Genomic DNA, 19,704 nt, shown 5'->3' on the forward strand with positions numbered 1-19,704 from the left:
GTTGCTACCTGGCTCTCCAGCTTCCTACCTGGCTGTTGTTGCAATGGCCAGAGGCGTCCCAAACAGACAGGCAACACTGTTGCCTTTCTTGGGCACCTATAAGCATCCCCACTGCCCAATGAATAAAGTCCCGGCTCCTTGGCAGCCAAAGCTGCTGGAAGCTGGCCCACACCACCTGCCATGTGTGTGCACCCTCTTCCTCACTTTTGCTCCTGCCTGAGCTCTAGCCCCACCAGCTTTCCTGCTGTTCCCTTCCAAGTAGCCCAGACACCTCTACACTTTTGCCTAGGCCATTCCTACTCCTTGGAAAATGATTTTTGTTGTTGAACAAGTCTTTCTTATCTTTAAGGCTCAGTTAAGAGACTACCTTCCTGGGAATGCTGGCCATTCCTGACCACTCTCGCTGGAACGCACAGTGCTTTCTGGCCGGAATGCACAGTGCTTTCTGTGGCATGCCTAAAGCCGGCCTTAGGAGAGCAGAAATGGGGTCTAATCCTTCTCAACAGCCCCCAAGCATGGAGTTCCATGCCACAGAGAAAATGCTTGTTCAATGCTGGTGCAATCAGATAAAAACACACCAGAAATTGAGTCCAAAGGACACAGGGCAGTGGGGCGGGATCTACATAGAATCTACTGAGAAAAGCTGCCATACTTACTGGAGTGATGGCCCCACAGACACCAATGGGCTCATGCCTGGTGAAGCACACAACGTTGTCATCTGGAAGAGGGTTACATGGTGGGAAAGGACACACTCACTTAATCCAGGTTAAAAACTTGAAGTAATAAAAAGACAGGAAAGAAACCAACAAGGGTGCCAGATCGAAGTCTTGTCTATTATACACAGAAGTGATTTGACCTCAACTTTAAAAGTGAAGTTCTTAGAAGAAGAATTGGCAGTACCATTTGAAGAGGGAGTGGGGCTGGTAATGGTGACTTGGGGAAACAGTCAGGAGGGGCTCTGGATTAATGAAAAGACATAGCCCCAAAGGGACTATAATATAAGCTATAATATAAGCTATAATCCACCTTGCTCACCTGTGGGGATGGTCTTGCCCTGGATTTTGTCTGCCCACCCTGCAAAGTATCTGAGGGTTCTAATACAGCCCTCCAGGTCGATGAAAAAGGCATGAAGAAATGGCTTTCCTGTATCCATCGTCTCCAAGGCCTGCAATAACAAGATGATGTCTGTTTTGGACATGATTTGCTTTTCTTTTGTACTGTCAGGTTGTTAAAGATGTTAGTTGGGGAGAGAACACAGTCCTAGGACATCACTCTGTAGACCTCATAGTCAGATGTACCTCTTCAGAAAGCATGACACCAAATGTAAGGTGAGGCCTGTCCCTGAGTGTGAGGATTGCTTTTATTTCAAAACACCTAAAGTGGGCTGTGGGGTGGTGGGCCAGAATGTAGACATGCACCCTCTTTGAAGGATGCATGGAGGCAAGGCAGATTTAAAGCTGTGCTGGGAAGGAATGCACACTGGCATCTGATCTTCCATCTGTAGCACAGTGGCCTCTGCCGTGTGGCCAGTCGTGTGTGCCTGTGTGTTCCCAGGAAGCTCTCTGAAGGTTAGCTGGCTTTGGGGTGGCTGTAGTGGGAGCTGCCCTCCTCGAACAAAAGAGAAAGGGAAGATGTAGGCTTTTCCTTCTCAGCCAGGCTGGCCAGCATGGCTGTGGAAAGTGACTGAGCCAAGAAGGGTCGCGCCCCCAGCACAAAGATGCAATCCTTCCCTCCTGCACTGCAGAGTCCGGCCGGATGCAGAGTCGGATGCAGAGTCGGAAGGGAGCAGACTGCCCTGCTGGTGAGGGAGGTGATTACCCAGGGCGAGTGTGCAGCCACTCAATGGCAGGGATTCTTTTCTATTTCCAGCCTGGGTGGAAGAGAACCCCTTTGTCCCTCAGACAAGTGGCCCCAGTTGAGCCCAGTGCTGAAACCACCAGTCATCCGCCTCTGCAGGAAGTGGCCGCCCTGACACATAGCCCAGGGCTGGATTCTTGTGAAAGAGTCAGTAGAGTGAGGTGATGATTGACAAAGGAAGAAGAGGCCCCTCCTCAGGCCCAGGGCCTTAACCCCAGCACACTCCCCAATATCTCACCCAGGCCCCTCCTCAGGCCCAGGGCTTTAACCCCAGTGTACTCCCCGACATCTCACCCTTTGAGCTCCGTGACTGTATTCCCACTTCAAGGTGCAGGCACAGACACTAACGGTCCAGTGACTTGGCCAAGGCCACCCAGTGAGGCAGCAGCTGAATTTGGGGCATCTACTTCCGGCCAGCACAGCAACCGGCCTTTAGAGGCTGCTTCTGGACACGTGTGTCTGGAAAGACTGCAGGACAGCCATTCCAGATGCTCGGGCTACCCCAGCTCCCCTTTGCTTCAGGAATGAACCAAGCCCCCTCTAATTAGGAGGCAACCACATCTGCTGAACCCTAGTTAAGTAAGTGGGCTTTGGGAAAGTCCTGGAATCTCTCCCTGCCTCAGTTTCCTCATCTGTAAATAAGAATAATAATGGTTCCTACCTCACAGGGCCAGTGTTAGAGTGAAAGGAGTCAGTGGACACAGAGCACCAACCACAGTGCTAGATTGGTGTTCACATGAGAACACTGATGATTACACTGATTATCATCATCTTCCCTTTAGGCACCAGAGAAGGGCTTGGTGATCCTCACCCGGGGACCCAGACAGGGCACTGGGTTGCTGAAGACCACAGGACTGGTCTAGGTTGGGGGTGTGTGTTCTGCCCCCAGCAGCTGCCGCTCAGGGATTGAGTCAGGCCAGTGTGACATCAAGTATACTCTACTGTTGGTTCCTGTAGATTTTCACTCAAGTGTGAACTTTCATTTTTCCAGGGGAAACCTAGCAATCGCAAATAGTGCCAAAAGGCCTCTAAGACTGACCTTTGCCAGACAGTAACTGCATATCTGTCAGTGGAACCAGGAATTTATTCTTTGCTCTTTTCTGGGATGGAAAAAGAGAGAGGACTTCAACATCCAGCACTGAGGGTAAGTGCAAGACATGGAGCCAACATTCTGCCTCCAGTCCTGGATTACCGCCTCTGGCTGAGTGACCTAGGAGAGGTTATTTAACCTCTCTGGGCCTCAGTTTCTCATCTCTGAAGTGAGATAAAAAATCCTATGGCTCAACAAGGCGGGTGATGGTGAGCATTCAACAAGCATTACTACAACAAGCCGGATCCATGGCGAGCATTCAACAAGCATTGCTATTTGTTTTTATTATTAACTTCAGCAAGTTTGCTTACTGGAATGACAACATGAATTTACCAGGTTGGTTTTATGGATTTTCTCTGAGCAAAACCCAGGTCATGATAGGTTTAGACAGGAAATTATTAGAAAAAAATTCTGCAGGTGAGTGAGTATAAGTGCTAACTACATATTGAAACAGTCATCCTTTAAACAACTTGTTATTGTGGCTCAATCATGAGTAAACCATAGCCACTCCTAAGTTTATTTCCTTTAGCATTTTAAGAGAAAAATGTGCCCCCTGAGAAATTAACACATCATAACCCTCAGATACTAAAGAACGACGGGAAAGTGCCAGGAAAACAGCACGGCAGGGCTTACAACTAGAGGACCCAGAAATGGCATTTGGGGTGAAAAGGAGAGTGGATAGGGAGGGCTTCCATTCGGGAGCTCCCAAAATGAGCACCCAAAGAGCAGAGTCGGGGCCTGGGTGCCCCAGCAAAGGAAAGCCATCCAGGGGCTGCTGGATCCCCCACATCTGTTTCCAGACACTGAGCACAGAAATAAACACCCAGCTCTGTCAAACCACTGAGCCGGCAAGAGAACACGCTCCATGAACACGCACGGAAACCATATCGAGGTGGACAGCAAGGGGCACTCTCTTGTGATGTGGTTGGAGTTTTAAAAACCGTGTTTGCCAGTAATTCTCTTGTCCCTTTCATGTTGTGGCAAAGAGCTGGATCTTATTTCTTGTGGGCAGCGAGGTCCCAATGGCAGAAGTGATTTGCTGGGTTTGCATTCTGAGGTCCTCCAAAGCTCTGTCTGCTGTCAAAACACAGTCGTGCCAGGACAATGGGGCAGGCTGAAGATGAAGGTGGCTTTGCAGCCTCTGCTTCTAAGATGATACTGACACTTAAGGACAGGGTTCGGGGGAGGTGCCCAGGGCACATCCTCTCTAGCCTGCTATTAGTCCACACGGACATTGCTGACTGATGAGCTCATGCCGGGTTAAAACAGAAATGTTTTTGAAAAAGCCAGTTTGGCAGCTTGAGTGTTGAGGCTGGCTTACGTTGCAGGAAGAAACCAGAGGCTCCTCAGAGAGAAGTGCTTACCCTGGGAGGGAGCTACCCTCACCCGGGGAACATGTGGACTGGCCGGGCTGACTGGGAAGGAAGGAAGGAGAGCTTGAGTTTCTGTGTTGATGCACCCTTAGGGAAACGCACCCAAGAGTAAGGCCTGAGAGTTCTTCCACCCTAAGAAACACATGCAGGGGCAACAGCAATGTCCGTGTCCTGGCTGACACCCTCCTTTAAACAGTGGCTACCCTACTGCTTGTTCCCGACATCAGAAAAATCAGTTTTCCAAATCAAAGGCCAAAAAGGAGATTTCCTCCCTTACAACCGGGCCTCAAGGTTTGGAACAACTTCTAAAAACAAGAGGCTGAGATGTGCAAGGACAGGATGTAAAGGACCTCACAGTCCAACGTGGCCTCTGATCACCCCCTCAAGACCAGAGGAAATTCTGAGGATCCTGCTAAAGAATGGATTTACAACTGATGAATGCCTTCGCAGCCCAACCTCATGGGGTATGCTGCATCAATCTCCCCACCTAAGGTAACTAGAAATTACTGGTGAGCAGTGCATATAGCTGAGGTTAGAAAATGGGTCTTCACATGGCCTTATTATGATAACTGCTATTATTAATAACAGTTATCATCTATTTAGTGCTTACTGCACGCCTGGGGACTCTGCCTAGAATTTTTTTTTTCTGCCTAGAATCTTAAATAGACCATTCTTACACCACTGAGTTATCATTACTGGTGACATTTTACACGAAGAAATAAATCTCAGAGAGGTTCCACAGGTTGTCCAAAGTCACACAGCTAGTAAGTGGCAGAGTGGGGATTTGAACCTACGTCTTTCCTACTCTTAGGTTTCCTATAACCAGGCTATCCTGCCCTCACCACCACTCCACATATGCTTGCTACTAGCCAGTTCAGGGGTGATTGAGGAATAATTTTAGGTCACATGGGAACAGTTTTTTCTATGTTAACTGGTGGCATTTATTTTAATAAGTATTAGAAAAATAAAATTAGCACATCAAATCTGTGATTTCATGAATATTGTTTCTTAGGATGAGGTTAAACTTAAGTTTAAAAGGGAGTTAAGGGTGGGCACAGTGGCTTACATCTGTAATCCCAGCACTTTGGGAGGACAAGGCTGGCGGATCACCTGAGGCCAAGAGTTCGAGACCGGGAGTTCAAGACCTGGCCAACATGACAAAACCCTGTCTCTATTACAAATATAAAAATTAGCCGGGCATGGTGGCGGGCAACTGTAGCCCCAGCTACTCAGGAGGCTGAGGCAAGAGAATCATTTTAACCTGGGAGGCAGAGGCTGCAGTGAGCCGAGATTGCATCACTGCACTACAGCCTGGGTGACAGGGAGACTGTCTCAAAAAAATAAATAAAATAAAATAAATAAAAGAGAGTTAATACAAAAAAGAAAAAAGTTAAGTACATAAACATACAGGTGGTACCAGGATATGGCCCAGCTCATAGTCACCAATCTGTGAGTGCCCCAAGTCTGAGACCACTGATACAGCTGAACTTCCTACAGACAACCACTTGGTCAAGAAGCTGAGCTGCAGAGGACAAAAGTCTGACTTCAAAATGAAAGGGATTCGGTCCAGAGGCATCAACACCTGCATGTATTGCCAGAGAGCTGTATCTCAAAGGATGGAACAGACCCGCGACCACACAAAACCAGGACCCTGATATTTTTTCCCACACCGCATGGGGGACAGGACCCTCACTGAGACTGGCTCATCCCCCACCGGCCCCCATGTGCGTGTACTTACGGCCAAGGTGGCGCGGTCCCTCTCCACCAGGTCAGCCAGCTGGTGCAGCAGCCGCCCACGACTCAGGGCATCCAGCCGGCGCCATGGCGAGCCCCTCTGGAAGGCAGCCTGTGCAGCCTCCACAGCCTTGTCCACATCGGGCTGAGTGGCCAAAACAACAGAGAGAGGGTGTCATCTTTTGATGTGACTGCAGTTTGGGATCGGGGCTGTCAGTTACAGAGAACAGCAGAATTGTGCCGCTGGCAGACAGGCTGCAAGCAGCAGCAAGTTTTTCAATCACTTGAGTGTCTGGGAGCATTCAAGTGATTTTTTTCTTCTTTACATCTTAATATTTCTACAGTGGTCAAATATCATCTTAATATTTCTACAGTGGTCCAAAAAACAAAAATGTTTGTTTCTGATTATAAAAAGCATTTAAAAATATTTCATAAAGTCACCGACCCTGAGTATTTTTCTGGGGGACCAAAGGACAGAAAGACTTTCCACTGGCTGGCTCACTGTGAATACACACAAGCCTGCTGTTCACAGATCAGGTGGGAAATGGCTGTCCGGCATTTTATTCCAGCTGGGAACTGGTGGTCCAAGAGTGAGAATGGGGAAATTCATTCCTTTCTGGATTGCAGAACTGACCATCATGGAACAGTTCGCAGACAGGGAGGAGCATGAAGGCCTTTTTTCTCCCTTCAGCCTCACTCACCCCATGGGAGCAGAACTGGATCGTTTGTGCACTGATAGCATAATCACAACAGAACCTTCTTTCTAAAAGGAAAGAAGTGAGGGCCATTTAGAGTAGTGTCATTCTTTCTTCTTCTCAGGAAAATGGGCCACATTTCATCTCGAAGGCCCCTCCGTGCCTCTCTCTTTCTAGAAGGTACAGCAAGGAGTGGATGCCAGACACCAGGCAGGAGTGACTCTACCGAGACTCCGTGTGTACAGAGCTGGCTTGGGGGTGAGCAGAAGCTTGGCAGGGGAGATGTGGGACACTGAATTCCTTGTCCCAGGCTCTGGGGTGGAGGCCAGGACCTCTCCAGCTGCAGAGTGTGGGGTGGCCTCTGGCTCAGAACAGTCACTCAGACCAAGGGAGAAATCAAGGCCCAGGGCAAGGGTCTCGTTCTCCTCCCAGCACGTGTACAAGGCGCTTGGGAGTCTCCTAGTGGAAACCACATTCCATGTCATGGCTTCCCTGCGATGCCCTCACATTTTTCTACGAGCTCCTCTGTGCCATTTTCTTTGTTAGCAGAGCTTAACTGTTATGAGGTGCCAGACAGAGGGGGGTCTGTATAGGTGCGGCTACTGGGCATTTGCACATCTGTCACAAAACTCATGGGCAGGATAAAATCCAAGCCTACTCTGCACACGCCCTTCACTTCATCCACTTCCAACGTCTTCAGTTTGCTGACTAAGAACATCAGTCCAGTGCTCCAGCTGTTGAAGAAACATTTACATCTCCCTGCCCTCAGTGGAAGGGCTTTACCTCTGCACTAACATTCAAAATAGATTTAATGGCCTTGCCATGTATAAAGGACGCATTCAGGAGTCCCTTAACTTCCGTATTAGGATATAGACCTTGCACTTGGAAATAGAGTGATAAAGGTTACCACTTTCCATGCTCATGTAAATTTCTAGGAGAAAAGAAATCTGGTGGTTACATTGTTAACTATCCCAGCATCACCCAGGTAGCAAGTATTTTTTTCCTTCAAGTCTATTTTTTTTCTAAAATGTCTCCTGCCAGAATGTTGCATTTGTTGAAACACACTAGCCGGAAATGCTTTATGGAAAGATTCTTTAATGCCTCCAGGTCCAAATAATTGAAAACAACAACAACAACAAAAAAACAAAAAACAAAAAAATCTTTCCTTTAGCCATATGATGAGGATAGCTGAGGTCATCCTCATAGATGGAGAAACATCTATCAAAGGAGAATGATTCTCTGCAGAGGATCATCAGTAATTGATCCCATTCTGTGCCACGTGTCTGAGAACCACATGCCAATTCATGCAGCTAGCCCAGGCCCTGCCCCTAGGATGGGCCAGTTCTATCTTATAGCTAGGCCAAACTGCTTCCTTATCCTTTGGTCATCTATAATTGAATTACTTAGAGCAATTTTTTTTTTTAAGTATTTACCTTATCTCCTTCTTCCACTTCACATATTTTCTCCAGAGTTGAAGGGTTATATGTGGCAAACTTTTTTCCACTCTTGGACTCGTGCCATTCATTGTTGATAAATATCTAACCAGGAAAGGAAGTGTAACGAATTAGGTTTAGATCAAAATCATGTAATTTCAACATGCTAAGGACCTTAGGTAACGTCTTATCCATCTTGTCCATCTTCCTCCCTGCTGCTTCCCTCTCCCCTTCAACATTTTATAGATGAGACCCGGAGGGGGACAGAGTCCCAGGACCACATGACCAACAGATCAACCAGGATAGACTCGAAATTCAAGTTTTGGTCAAATAAAACTAAAGTCACTTAGAGATTTTTTCTAAATTATTATTATTTTTTCAGCAATAACATGGATTCACAGAGGAATGGCTAAGTTAAATGGTTAAATAGAGGCTGTGAATGCAATCTTATACCCTCATAGACTTTGGAAGAAGAGTCAATAGGTTTATATATATAAAAGTCCCAAGCAGTCCGCCTGCCCCTGAAGGGTAAGGATAAACTGAGCACTCCCTTTCTGCTTTCAGCGGCAACACCCAGCAAGACTGATTACCAAGGAGCTCAATTTGAGGAGGATCTCACCATTACCCTTCAGTTTTCACCAATGCACATCAGCATGTCCCTCCCCAGCATTCCCCTTAAAATGTGTAATTTCATAGCAAACCACTATGGCACATGTTTACCTATGTAACAGACCCGCACATCCTGCACATGTACCCTAGAACTTAAAATAAAAGTTGATAAAAATGTCAAAACAAAACAAAACAAAAAAAACCAAAACGCACAAAAACCTCCGAGGCTTGACAATAAACCAGTGTTGAAATACAAAGTTAAATGTCTGGGTTAGAAACTTTCCAGGTTACATTAAGAGATGTCACGAATAACTGTTTATATAACCCACAGAAATAACTTTTCTGGGAACCTCAGTGATCCAGAATGCAGATGAGAGTGAAAATTTTTTTTAACAAGATATCATGAGCAAACTAAGAAGAACATATGAACTTCATGCACTGAAACATATATACTATTTACTGTTAGTTTACACTAAGTTCTAATTGTCTTAATAATGTCACATTAAAAGAGAGGGCTTTTGGAGAAGAACTAGGAACAGACATGACAGACAATATACAAAACACATTCCGACAGCACGGAGGTCCCCGGCTGCCCAGCCAGAAGACACACAAACTCCTGCTACACCAACTTGGAATGGCTTCCTCATCACAGTCTATCACAGCATCAGAAAAACCTCTGTGGCAGAAATGGCTAACATGCATGTCTATCAAGTAAAATGCCATCAATAATTTCTGAGTACAGAGTTAGTTCATCAGGTTCCATTTTTACCTCTATCTGCATATGGTATATACATAGCTTTACTTTACTTCTCTGTGAATCTTTTAAAGGAAGAATTGCATCCCCCAAGGGCTAATTTCAATTATTGTGAAATTGATTCATTTGGAATATTTGACTCCCCAGTGACGACAGATGAGAGAGGGCAGCCATCTCCTAAGAATGCGTCTTGGTTACGTTCTCTGTATTGAGCTTCCTGTATAAACTCCACAGCTCGAGCTTAATACCCGGGTGATGGGTTGATCTGTGCAGCAAACCACCATGGCACATATTTACCTATGTAACAAACCTGCACATCCTGCACATGTACCCCAGAACTTAAAAGTTGATAGAATGTCAAAAAAAAAAAAAACCCACAAAAACCTCTGAAGCTCATGGGTAAGGAAGCCTTGTCTGAGTCCACTGGGGACCAAGCACAGGAGGCAGACTCTGGCTGGGCAGGTGAGCAGAGACCAGCTGCCCCCCAGTTAGGAATCCAGAACTGAGAGCATCTGTCATCAGTGGGATGTGCCTGTCTGGCTTCTGGAAGCTTAGCATCTCCAACGTGAGGCCAGGCCCCCAGGGAAGTGCACCAGGAAAAGGTCAGGCTACAATTACAGGTTTATTCTTCCAGCTGAAACGAAATCCGAGAGTTCACTTTTGCCATGCAGCAAGTCATCACTTGGTAACAGCGAGAAATTAATAACTGGGGAAGAAGAGTTAAGTTAGTGTGGGGAGGAAAGTGCAGCCAGGAAGAGGGGCCATTTGTAGAAAGATGAAATTTCGTGGGTTAGATAATAGAGACTGTCAGTGAAAATTGCTGATTCTAGGTCCTTCCTGGTATCAATTCCAAGGGGGAGGGAAAATGAGAAGGTGGCAGAAGAGAATATAAATAAGGGGACTGAAAACAGATTACAATGATCGGATGTCTGCTATACTTCATCTCCAAGCACGCTCCTCCAAAAAAAATTACTGTTTGTTCATGACATTGATCTGTAACCAGTAACCTTAAAAAAAAAATCAGACTGACTCTAACCGTATTTTCCCATCACTATGTTTTTAATTTTGTAAAATCTTTTTCTTTATACCACACTACTGTAGCAAGTAATCTTGTAAGTGGTTTCTACTGTTGATTTTTCTCTCCACAAAAACAAAACAAAAGCACAAATATAAGGAAAAGGTATATAAATATGGCCTACTGATTATGCTGGCTGTATTGTTCTGAACTCCAAATCAGAGTAAAGGATCTAGAAGGAATTGTTGTCTTTGATTTGTGGATTAGCATACAACAAACCTTATAGAGGTACAGCATTAAGCTACATTGAGCTGTAGACATGGTTCACATTTTACAAAAGGAACAGAATGACATGGAATCAGGACTGAGCTGTAAGGTGTCTCAGGTTGAGGTGAAGATAGCAGTCATGCAAGTGAATCCTATTGACGCCGATTTCCAGTAACTTCCATCTGACAACAGGCCACTCAGCTAAACTCAAAAAGAATATGCTTGCAGAAAAGGAGATTTGGGGGAATTTTATTTTTCATAAGAGAGATAATAAAAACTGGTGTTTTAAAATCAGAAAACTTTGAAGAGAATCTCTGCTACTGGAAGAAATTTTATAAGGAAAGAAAGAGGCCCCCTAAATTAGAAGGGACTTCCATCCTCTGAGATCTGTGTGGGGACCCTGGAGGGGCTCTCAGCTCTCCAGAATCATACAGCATGACCCTAGAGAATGCAATGTTAACATGTGAGGACGAATGAAGGGGCTTTGACAAAGTCATCCTTCTGAAAGTTGGACCACCCTGGAAATGGCACTGCCGGGGCTGGGGCTCAGATGGGCCAACTCTGGTGTGTGCCCCATTCTCGAGAAGCACTGTGAGTCAATTTTGGAAAATAGCAGACCACTGCTGGCTACCATGCTCCACCGTCTGCTCTCCTGCCAGGCCACCCACCTGCCGGGCCACTTACCCACCCTGGGCCTCAGTCCTGAACTTCAGTTTATCCCGCTCCCTCCCTCGCAGGCACTGTTGGCAGCCTCACTCTCGGCAGCCTCTCCTGTCCAGGCTCCCTGAGGCATGTGCCAGGGCACTGGCTGGCCACCCTCAGCCATGCAAGCTGCCTGGGTCCACAACTGCTATGGGGAGGTCTCTGCAGAGATGGGCCAGGAGCCAGGACAGAGCAAGCAGCAGCACTGTCCCCCCAGCGGGTGGGGAGGGAGCAGCCAGTGTGAGGCAGTTGGGTCCTTCATCGCCTGGGAGACCCCTCAAGATCCCAGCACTCCAGGCCCATCCACCACCTTCCCTCAACCTCACTCCTGCACTGGTTCCCTTTAACTGGCAAAGGTTGCGCACTCACCAAGAGGACAGGCAATCACTGCTCCATGAATTGTCTAAGATCGCCATAAGGGCTACATTTACACTTTAAAAGTGTCCTAAAAATCATAGAGAAAGAGGTAAACTTTTTGTATGTGGTCAGATTGCTGATAGGACTCAAAAACGTAAAAAGTAAAAGGACCATAATACATTTACTTTCTTGTTTCTATATATAGTATTTTGAAATCCTGTATAACCAAAAGAAAACAAACAACCGCCCCACTTCACCACCCGCAGCAGCAGCCAAGCACCTAGGGCTAGGGTCTTACAAAATTAAGGTATCATTTTCACTCTTCCCAGAATTCGTGTTGGAATTTTCACTCTGAAGCTGATATTACAAAGAAAACTACATTAAGAATAATTTTCAGCGTTTAGTTTACAGCGACGTGTCTTTGTTGATTACAGAGCCTTCTGAAAACAGTTAATTTAAATGTCATGTGATCAGAGGCTCAGCCGACATTGGGAATTAAGTGCCAAGAGACCTAAATCCGAAGGCCACACGTAGTGCCCTGTAACTTTCTCCGCTTGATTAAAACTCTTTGAGAAAGATAATTGCTACTTTTTAAAGTAAAACGGATGAGGAAATTCTCTAAGTGCGGTGTCAGCTGGAGTTGGGGACTACGGATAAAAGCAAAAATCAAGAGAAGCCAAAGGTGGGGAAAGTGAATGCAATGGCTCTCGGCCTGGCCTGTGCCTCTAAAGTGCCCCAGCACCGGCCCACGGACAGAAGCGCACCCCAGACAGCCTGGGGGTGTCCTCCATTGGGTCGCGCTTCCGCACCCGGGTCTCTTGGCCCTCCTCAGCCCCAGCTCAGAGGCCTCGGAGGCCTTATCATCTTCTTTTATTCCTTTCTGCCCCAGGCAGGTAATCTCACCGTTCTGCCAACGCTCTAGCCTCCCAGCCCACAGCGCAAGGAGGCAGAGAACCGTGCGCTTCTGCGGCGCGACGGAGCCTGGCCGTTTGGCCTTGCTACCCACCGCTTCCCAAAGGCCCAGATCTGCGACCTTCCGAATCGCGCTCCTTGCCTGTAAACACCGGGACCTCTCGGCTCCGGGGAGGTTTCATCAGTAAGTGAGCACCTTCCTACTCCCCCTAGTTCTGCTGGTGAGCTGGGTATAAACTAAGCACGGAAGGTGCCCGATGCGCTTTGCTCAGAGGACCTGTTTCCCCAGTCTTCTAACTGCAGCTCCGCGATCTGGCTCCCTGACTCTCTCTTGGCGTTCTCGGAGAACGCACCTCTGACTCTCAAAGCCAGACGCGTCCACCCGGGAAATCATCCCAGGGTTTTTGGGGAGGGAGACCACCGCGCTCCTAGTCAACGCGGCGCGCACCTCCACTCGTGATCAAAGCAGTGAAGGGACACGTCGGGGCCTCGCAGGGATGCGTGCAGCCTGGCACCGCGCGGGCGCTAGACGGCCTCGGTTTCCCGCCTTCGAGGCTCACAGCGCCGAGCCCCGCCGGCGATCCCGCCCAAGATGCCCCGCAAAGGGTGCGGTTTCGAGAGGGCCGAGCCCCGGCAGGGAGGTTCGGGTCTCGGGAGCGCCCGGCGGACCCTCGGCCTACTGGTCCCTCGCCCACGCCGCCCCGAAGCTGGCTGCCCAGCGCAGAGGCTGGCGGCCGTCGGGTGGGAGGGGCGCCCACCTCACCTTGGTGAACTTGACCTCCAGGTTGCGGATAGGGCGCGGCAGGGCAGGCGGCTTCCTGTCCGGCTGCCCGTTTTCCACGGCCCCGTTAGTGGTGGCCATGGCTCCTCCGCGCTCCCTGGCCCGAGGCGCCCTAGTCTGCGGCGCACCGGCTCGGCCTGGGCACTGCGCAGCCTGCTCCCGGGGTGACAGCTCCCCGCCGCTTTATGCAGCGCCCCACGCCTCCCTCCCGAGGGGGCCGTCTAATTGGCTGCAGGACCGGAGGAAGGGCGGGCGGGCTGCGGGAGGGAGGAGAGGGAAGGGGAGGGGGGCCCGTCCGCCTCACCCCACCCCGCCCGCCGCCCCTGCGGGAGCCCGAGTGCCGGCAGCTCTGCCCGCGTGCTGCGGACCGCCCCGGCTACCGCGCCGTGCGCTCTCTCGCCCTGGAGGTTGCCTTTGGACTAGCTCCCCGAAGCGCCGCCGGGCCCCGGAAGTCGCAGGGCTGGGACACCCGACCCGGCAGGGAGCTGAGCCGCGGGGGCCACAGCGCCCAGCTGCCTCCCCGAAGCCGGGCGGGCTCTTCCCGCGGCACCTGCAGCCCCCTCCCAGTCGCCGCACAGAGCGCTCGCCCAACTTCGGCCGGCTTGCCGCTCTCCGGAATGCGCGCTCTCCGCTGGGCCCTGCGCCGCGCCGGAGTCGGGGCTCCTGGCGGGGCTGCCCCGCGTCGCTGCGCACGTGCCCTGCTCTTGGGTCCAGCGGCCGGATCCCCGCTCGCAGGACAGACGCTCGCTGCGCCCCACCCTGCCGTAGCGGGGACCGCTGGCTGGCGCACCCCGGCGCAGCTGGCCTGGAATTTCCCCGCGGCCCTGGGGCTTCACACGCAGTGGGGCAGAAGGCGAAAGCAAAACGCTGGACCATTCCAGCTCTACGCTGTGGAGCCCTGGCGCCGCTGGGCCTCTGACCTTCACAGGCGCACACCGCCCTCCATCCCAGAGCCCCGGAGTGCAATTAATTTGATTTTTTAAATGCATAAATTATACCTCGATTAAAAAATGATAATTAAAAAGAAAGCACATGAGATCTTTGCTGCTAATCGTTTTAAGAGTTGAAACTCTTGTTGGGCATAACTTCCCAGGAGTGGGAGGTAAGTCTAGCTCCTCTCCTTTTGCCATTTGGGAAATGCTCCATTGACCCCCAGGACTTGATACAGCCCCCATCTGAGACACGGAAGCGGCTTCTGATGCATGCCATTCCTCGGGTCGCTGGAACAAAGACGGGAGGCACGAATTCCTGACAAAAGCTGTGCTTTAATCCTCAGATAGGCTCAGGCCCTTCAGTCCATCTCTTTCTATGAGTAACCCCAGGTAATCAACAATGGAGAGGGGTCTTCTTATTTTCCTGAGGCTCCTTCCTGTTTTGAGGCCTCCGTGTCCATCTCTGTCCCCTGGTGTCCTTCTGGATAGAGGGGTAAGTTTTGAAGCTTTTGGAAACCCCGCATCTGACCCTTACCCTGTGGTGGTGGAAAGTTCGTGTGCTGTTATGGCCTGGAGTGCACAGCTGAGGACGGAAAAAGGAGATAATGGACCCTCGAACGGGGCAGCCTTGACCAATATCGGCTGGCTAACACTGGTGAGTCTGAGCAATGCCAGCTCTTTCCTCAGCTGCTTCTGCCAAATCCTGGCCTCCCTGCCGTCTTGACTGGCCCCATGGCTCCCACTTAGGTCTCCTGAAAGCATCTGGGCAGATGTACCATGCCGGGGCCCCTGGGTGGGTGCTGAGCCCTAGCATTTGGGTGCCTGAACCCAAGAGGACCGTCAGGGTGTATCGACAAACCCTTCCTGCATAGATAGAGGCCAGGAGCCCAAGGCCAGTGGGTGCACCAGGCCCCAGGAAGTTGTAGCTAGGGATGCTTTACAAACTGAACTCCCGTTCTGAGACTTTATCTGGGATCCTGGATGGTTGAAATTATGTCACTGCCAGGATTTTTTTTAAGAAATCTGAAATAAAATTTATAGAGGAAACTGTGTTAATTAAATAATTGCTGGATTGATGGGGGAGGCAAATGGCATTGAGCTTAGAACTCTGCTCCTTTAGGGAAGATAGTCAAGCCTGTTTGGTCAAAGATAGACAGCCACCACTTTGTTGGCTATGAAGTCAGGAATGAAAGCCACCTCACCTCACACTCAGATGTCCTTGTGACCCGAGGCGTCTGATCTCAGGAGCCAGTTGCAATGATGCCGACTGGCTCACCTGCAGCTCCTCCGTTTGATACTCACATGATCCTGGGAGCTTCAGATCAGAGTGGAGCACTTAGCCATAGACTTTGTCACAGTCGGTGGCTCCCAGAGAGCAGGTCAGGAGGATGGGCTTAGCTCTGGGCTTGTCCAGACAAGCAGGCTCTACCTCTGCTCCCATCGGCGGGAGGGGTGGAGGCAAATGTGCTTCTCCCCATTTTACAGGTGAGTAAACAGAGGCGTGCAGATACTTGTCCCAGACATCACCATCGGGGGAGAAACTAAGGCCAGACTGTGTGAGAGTGAGTGGTGCACGGCAGGGAGGAGGGGCTTCTCTGACATTCCTCTGTCCTATTCTTTCAGGCAGGTGGGCACCTATGACCCGGGGTGGTCCCATGTCATTGGGGCTGCATAGGACATAGTGAAGACACCAAGTGCTTTGAAGGTCTAAAATGGTGGGAGTATCCCTCTTCCTTGTGCCCTTCCTAGGAATCGTATCTCCTAGCTGTGGCCTCAGAGGCAGGGACCACAGGGGCTGGAAAGGAGGAAGATTTATTTTTGCTCACAGTGAGTTGCTGGGTGTTCAGTTCGGTGGTGAGTTGCCTGAGCACCGGAGGTGGCAGAGGCCCAGCCCCTTCTGATCACATCCCTGGCCTGAGTTCCAGCTATGTACCCTTGGGTTGGATATTGATCTCTCTGACCTTCAGTTTTCTTTTCCATAATCTCCTTCCCACTTTACAGTGTTTGGGGAGGCTCAAGCAAGATAAGGCTCTCAGGAAGTGCTTTATAAACTTTAAAGTGCTATCACATATCAGCTCTTCATTTTCATATTCTTCCTGGAGACTGGTTCCTCTTTGCTGGCTTTTCTTCTTGGAAGTCAGCAAGTTCCCCCCACTTGTCTCTGGCTTGCGGGAGCTCCCCAAGTCAACAGTCCCTCTGCTCATTTCATTGTGAAAAAGTATTTATTCATTTTGTTTTCAGCTCTGTGGTGCTACTGTTGTCTGCTGCTTGTCTTATTGGTGCATCAAATGAACTGAGTCCCAGACATGTCACGTTGCAGGCTTGTTTGCGGATGAACACTTAGTAAAAAGAACCATGAATAAAAGACTAAGATAAAACAGAAGTCAGGTGGTCACCCCCTAAGTTCAACCTCATTCCATTTTTAAACCCATAATCATTTGTGGGTGATGGTGGGGTCTGAAGCAAATGTAATGAATAATGATGATGATATTGATGGACCCCCTGCTGTGTTTCCTGTTATTTCAGATCTGGTACCTGAGCCTTGTGGAGAGATGCCCAGGTCTGCTGAGCATCCCTTGTGTCCCCACAGCCTCTGGTCAGCTGCAAAGCTGCCTCTCCCACCCAGTCTGCTCACCTCCCTCGGTGTCGTGGAGTTGAGGCAGGGGCCTGGGACTTGGGTGTGCATTCTGAACCCCTTCCGAGAGAACCAGGCCCCTGGGCTGAGGGTAGTTCTTTGATGTAGGGAAGCCCAGTCACCGCACTGTGCAGCTCTCAGGCCAGCTCTTGGGTGACTCAGGGAGGTGACCTAACTTCAGGTTTTTTGGCTATAAAATGAGGGTGGTGTGTGCCTCTGTGGTGAGGGAAGGTTGACTTCACTGTGAGCACCTCCCTGCTGGTATCAGTGAAGTCAATTCCATGTTTCATGTGAGTCGTTCGGTGTTGCCTTAAGCTGACTAGAATAGGCAACTACTTACCTTTCAAGCTTACCATGAATTAAGACCCATCAAATACTACAATACCGTTCTTTCCTCAAGGGACACACAAACAAATCTTTTTCCCTGAGAGTTTCCATCAGTGATTGATTATATCGAGGCAGGAGCACCCCAGGTTGGAGAAAGAGGAGCTGATAACACCCAAACACGGTGAAGAGAAAGGAGCTGCCAGCCCACCACACAGCTCCGCCAGCTGCTTTCTCTCCAGCCCTGCCAGTCCTTTCTGGTCCTGGGGAAGGCCTTCCCCACACAATATTAGGCTGAGGCAAATCAGTCTTAGACCAGGCAGAAGCAAACAGAGAACTCATTACATAAAAGCAAAGAGGACACATCATGGTATTTGCGGGTCAGCCTCAGTGCAGACACACACACACATGCACACTATATACATATACACAATACACATGCACGCACACGTGCGCACACACAGACACACACCCCGCCAGTTCACAGCTGCCAGAGCTTTCCCCTTGGTCTGTCTGCCAGTGGATGAGAGTTGTGGCCCAGCCAGGAGAGAGCATGGAGGGTAAGGTAGAAAGAGCTAGTTGAGTGCCCGATAGTTCTCTCCTTTCTTGCCAGTGGAATCCCATGTTATCGAGGGTGGCAATTGGCTTTGATAAAACCTATTTCCCAGCCTCTCTTGCAGATGGGTGGTTAAAGAAGTATAAGCTGAAGTTTTTGGTTTGGGCTTCCAAAGAAGCTCTTAGGCATGGTGGCTCATGCATGTAATTCCAGCGCTTTGGGAGGTCAAAGTGGGAGGATCATTTGAGGCCAGGAGTTCAGGACCAAAGAAGCTCTTTACATGGGACTGAGTCAGCTGAAAGGCTCTGATTCCTTTCTGCTGCCTGGAACATGGACATGAGAGCTGGGTCTCCAGCAGCCATCATGTAACCATAATGCAATTCTGAAATGCAAATTCCATGGTAAGAAAGTTGGAAGAAATACTTAAGAAGAACCTGGGTCCCTGATGGCCCTGGAACGAGCCTTTCATCCCTGGATATTTTTTCTTGGATTTTTTTTTCATGTGAGCAAAAGGAAAATCCCTGTATTATTAAAGCCTGCCATTTGGGTTTTCTGTTATATATGGCCAACTTAATCCTAACCAGCATAACTGGCTGTTGGCCATTGCTACGACAAGAAAAGCAAACTTTTAAACTAAAGTGGAATAGTGACCTCATTTTTGTATAAGCAGAGCAGCACAGATATAAAAATCTTATCACCATCTCTGTTATTTTTGACCTTAATCAAATAACCTTGATGTGCTGTGCTCAGGTTTATAGTATATTAAAAAACAAAAACTAGCTCTGGGATGGAATAAATGGAGCTAACTCATTGATTCATTCACAGCTTTAATTGCCTAAATTGGATGGTTGGATGATGAGGTCCTACTAGGGAAGAGAATCTCTTTGGTACAAAAGCCCCGTGGAGCTGCCATCCTCTGGTGCCCATAGGTGTTAGTTGTGTCCTCACATCTACTGAGGAAGGCACCAGTACTCAGAGAGGTTGAGTGACTATACAAGTCCCTGGGCCACCCAGACCTGGAAGATACTTGGTCAGGCCAGCACTCAACCCCGGCAGCAAGAAGTCAGACTTTGTTTTAAAGTAAACAAAATGTCACTCCATATAATCACTGAATTTTGCTCATAATACTTCACACCTCTCAATACCACCACCGGCCATTCTCAGTGACGTGAGTTGTTTGCAGACTTTCCAATCTCCTTCAAAATTCAAGAATTCTGAATTTTGAACCACAATTTTTGGGGTTTCAGTTCAATTTACTCCAGACAAAACATACTTCCTAGTTAAAAGGAAAATTGTTTCAGGGGGCTTACAAAAGAAAGGGTTCAGGAAGATTCAAATTCCATGGATATTTCAGCTATTATGGATTTTAGCGCATTTTTTTTCAATCCCAGGAAGTACTAAGCTTTTGCACCTGCTTACAATGTCAAGAGATTTCACTGCACTTCTCCTGTTGGCCACTAGATGTCACAGGACCAAGTTGAGTAGGAAGTTGCCACTGAAGTTTGTTCTATGCGAGAAGCAGGTATTTCCTAACAGCAGTAAATGGCGGTGCAAGAGCTTGTTGACAGCACAGTGCCCAAAACTTCAATTGCACCACAGAAACATGATGCCAGAATTGGTGATTAGTGCCCAGGCTAGCCCACAAAAGCCTACTCGCTTCTCCATAAGCCTAAAATGG

At 48.9% G+C, this 19,704-nt stretch overlaps 1 protein-coding gene across 1 annotated transcript in view; it reads right to left on the reverse strand.

Annotated features, from left to right (window-relative positions):
- Positions 1 to 13,760, reverse strand: part of ALDH1A3 (aldehyde dehydrogenase 1 family member A3) — a 36,195-nt gene extending 22,435 nt beyond the window's left edge. The window contains exons 1-5 of the mRNA XM_033188823.1: positions 13,562 to 13,760; positions 8,183 to 8,287; positions 6,059 to 6,199; positions 1,036 to 1,165; positions 657 to 718 (exon numbers count right to left, since the gene is read on the reverse strand). Coding sequence (XP_033044714.1) covers positions 657 to 718; positions 1,036 to 1,165; positions 6,059 to 6,199; positions 8,183 to 8,287; positions 13,562 to 13,660 — 537 coding nt within the window. The 5' untranslated portion in view covers positions 13,661 to 13,760. The remainder of the gene's footprint in view (positions 1 to 656; positions 719 to 1,035; positions 1,166 to 6,058; positions 6,200 to 8,182; positions 8,288 to 13,561) is intronic.
- Between the last annotated feature and the right edge of the window lie 5,944 nt (positions 13,761 to 19,704).

This window comes from Trachypithecus francoisi, unplaced genomic scaffold (genome assembly GCF_009764315.1).
Source record: "Trachypithecus francoisi isolate TF-2019V2 unplaced genomic scaffold, Tfra_2.0 Lachesis_group3, whole genome shotgun sequence".
In the NCBI taxonomy this organism is placed as follows: domain Eukaryota; kingdom Metazoa; phylum Chordata; class Mammalia; order Primates; family Cercopithecidae; genus Trachypithecus; species Trachypithecus francoisi.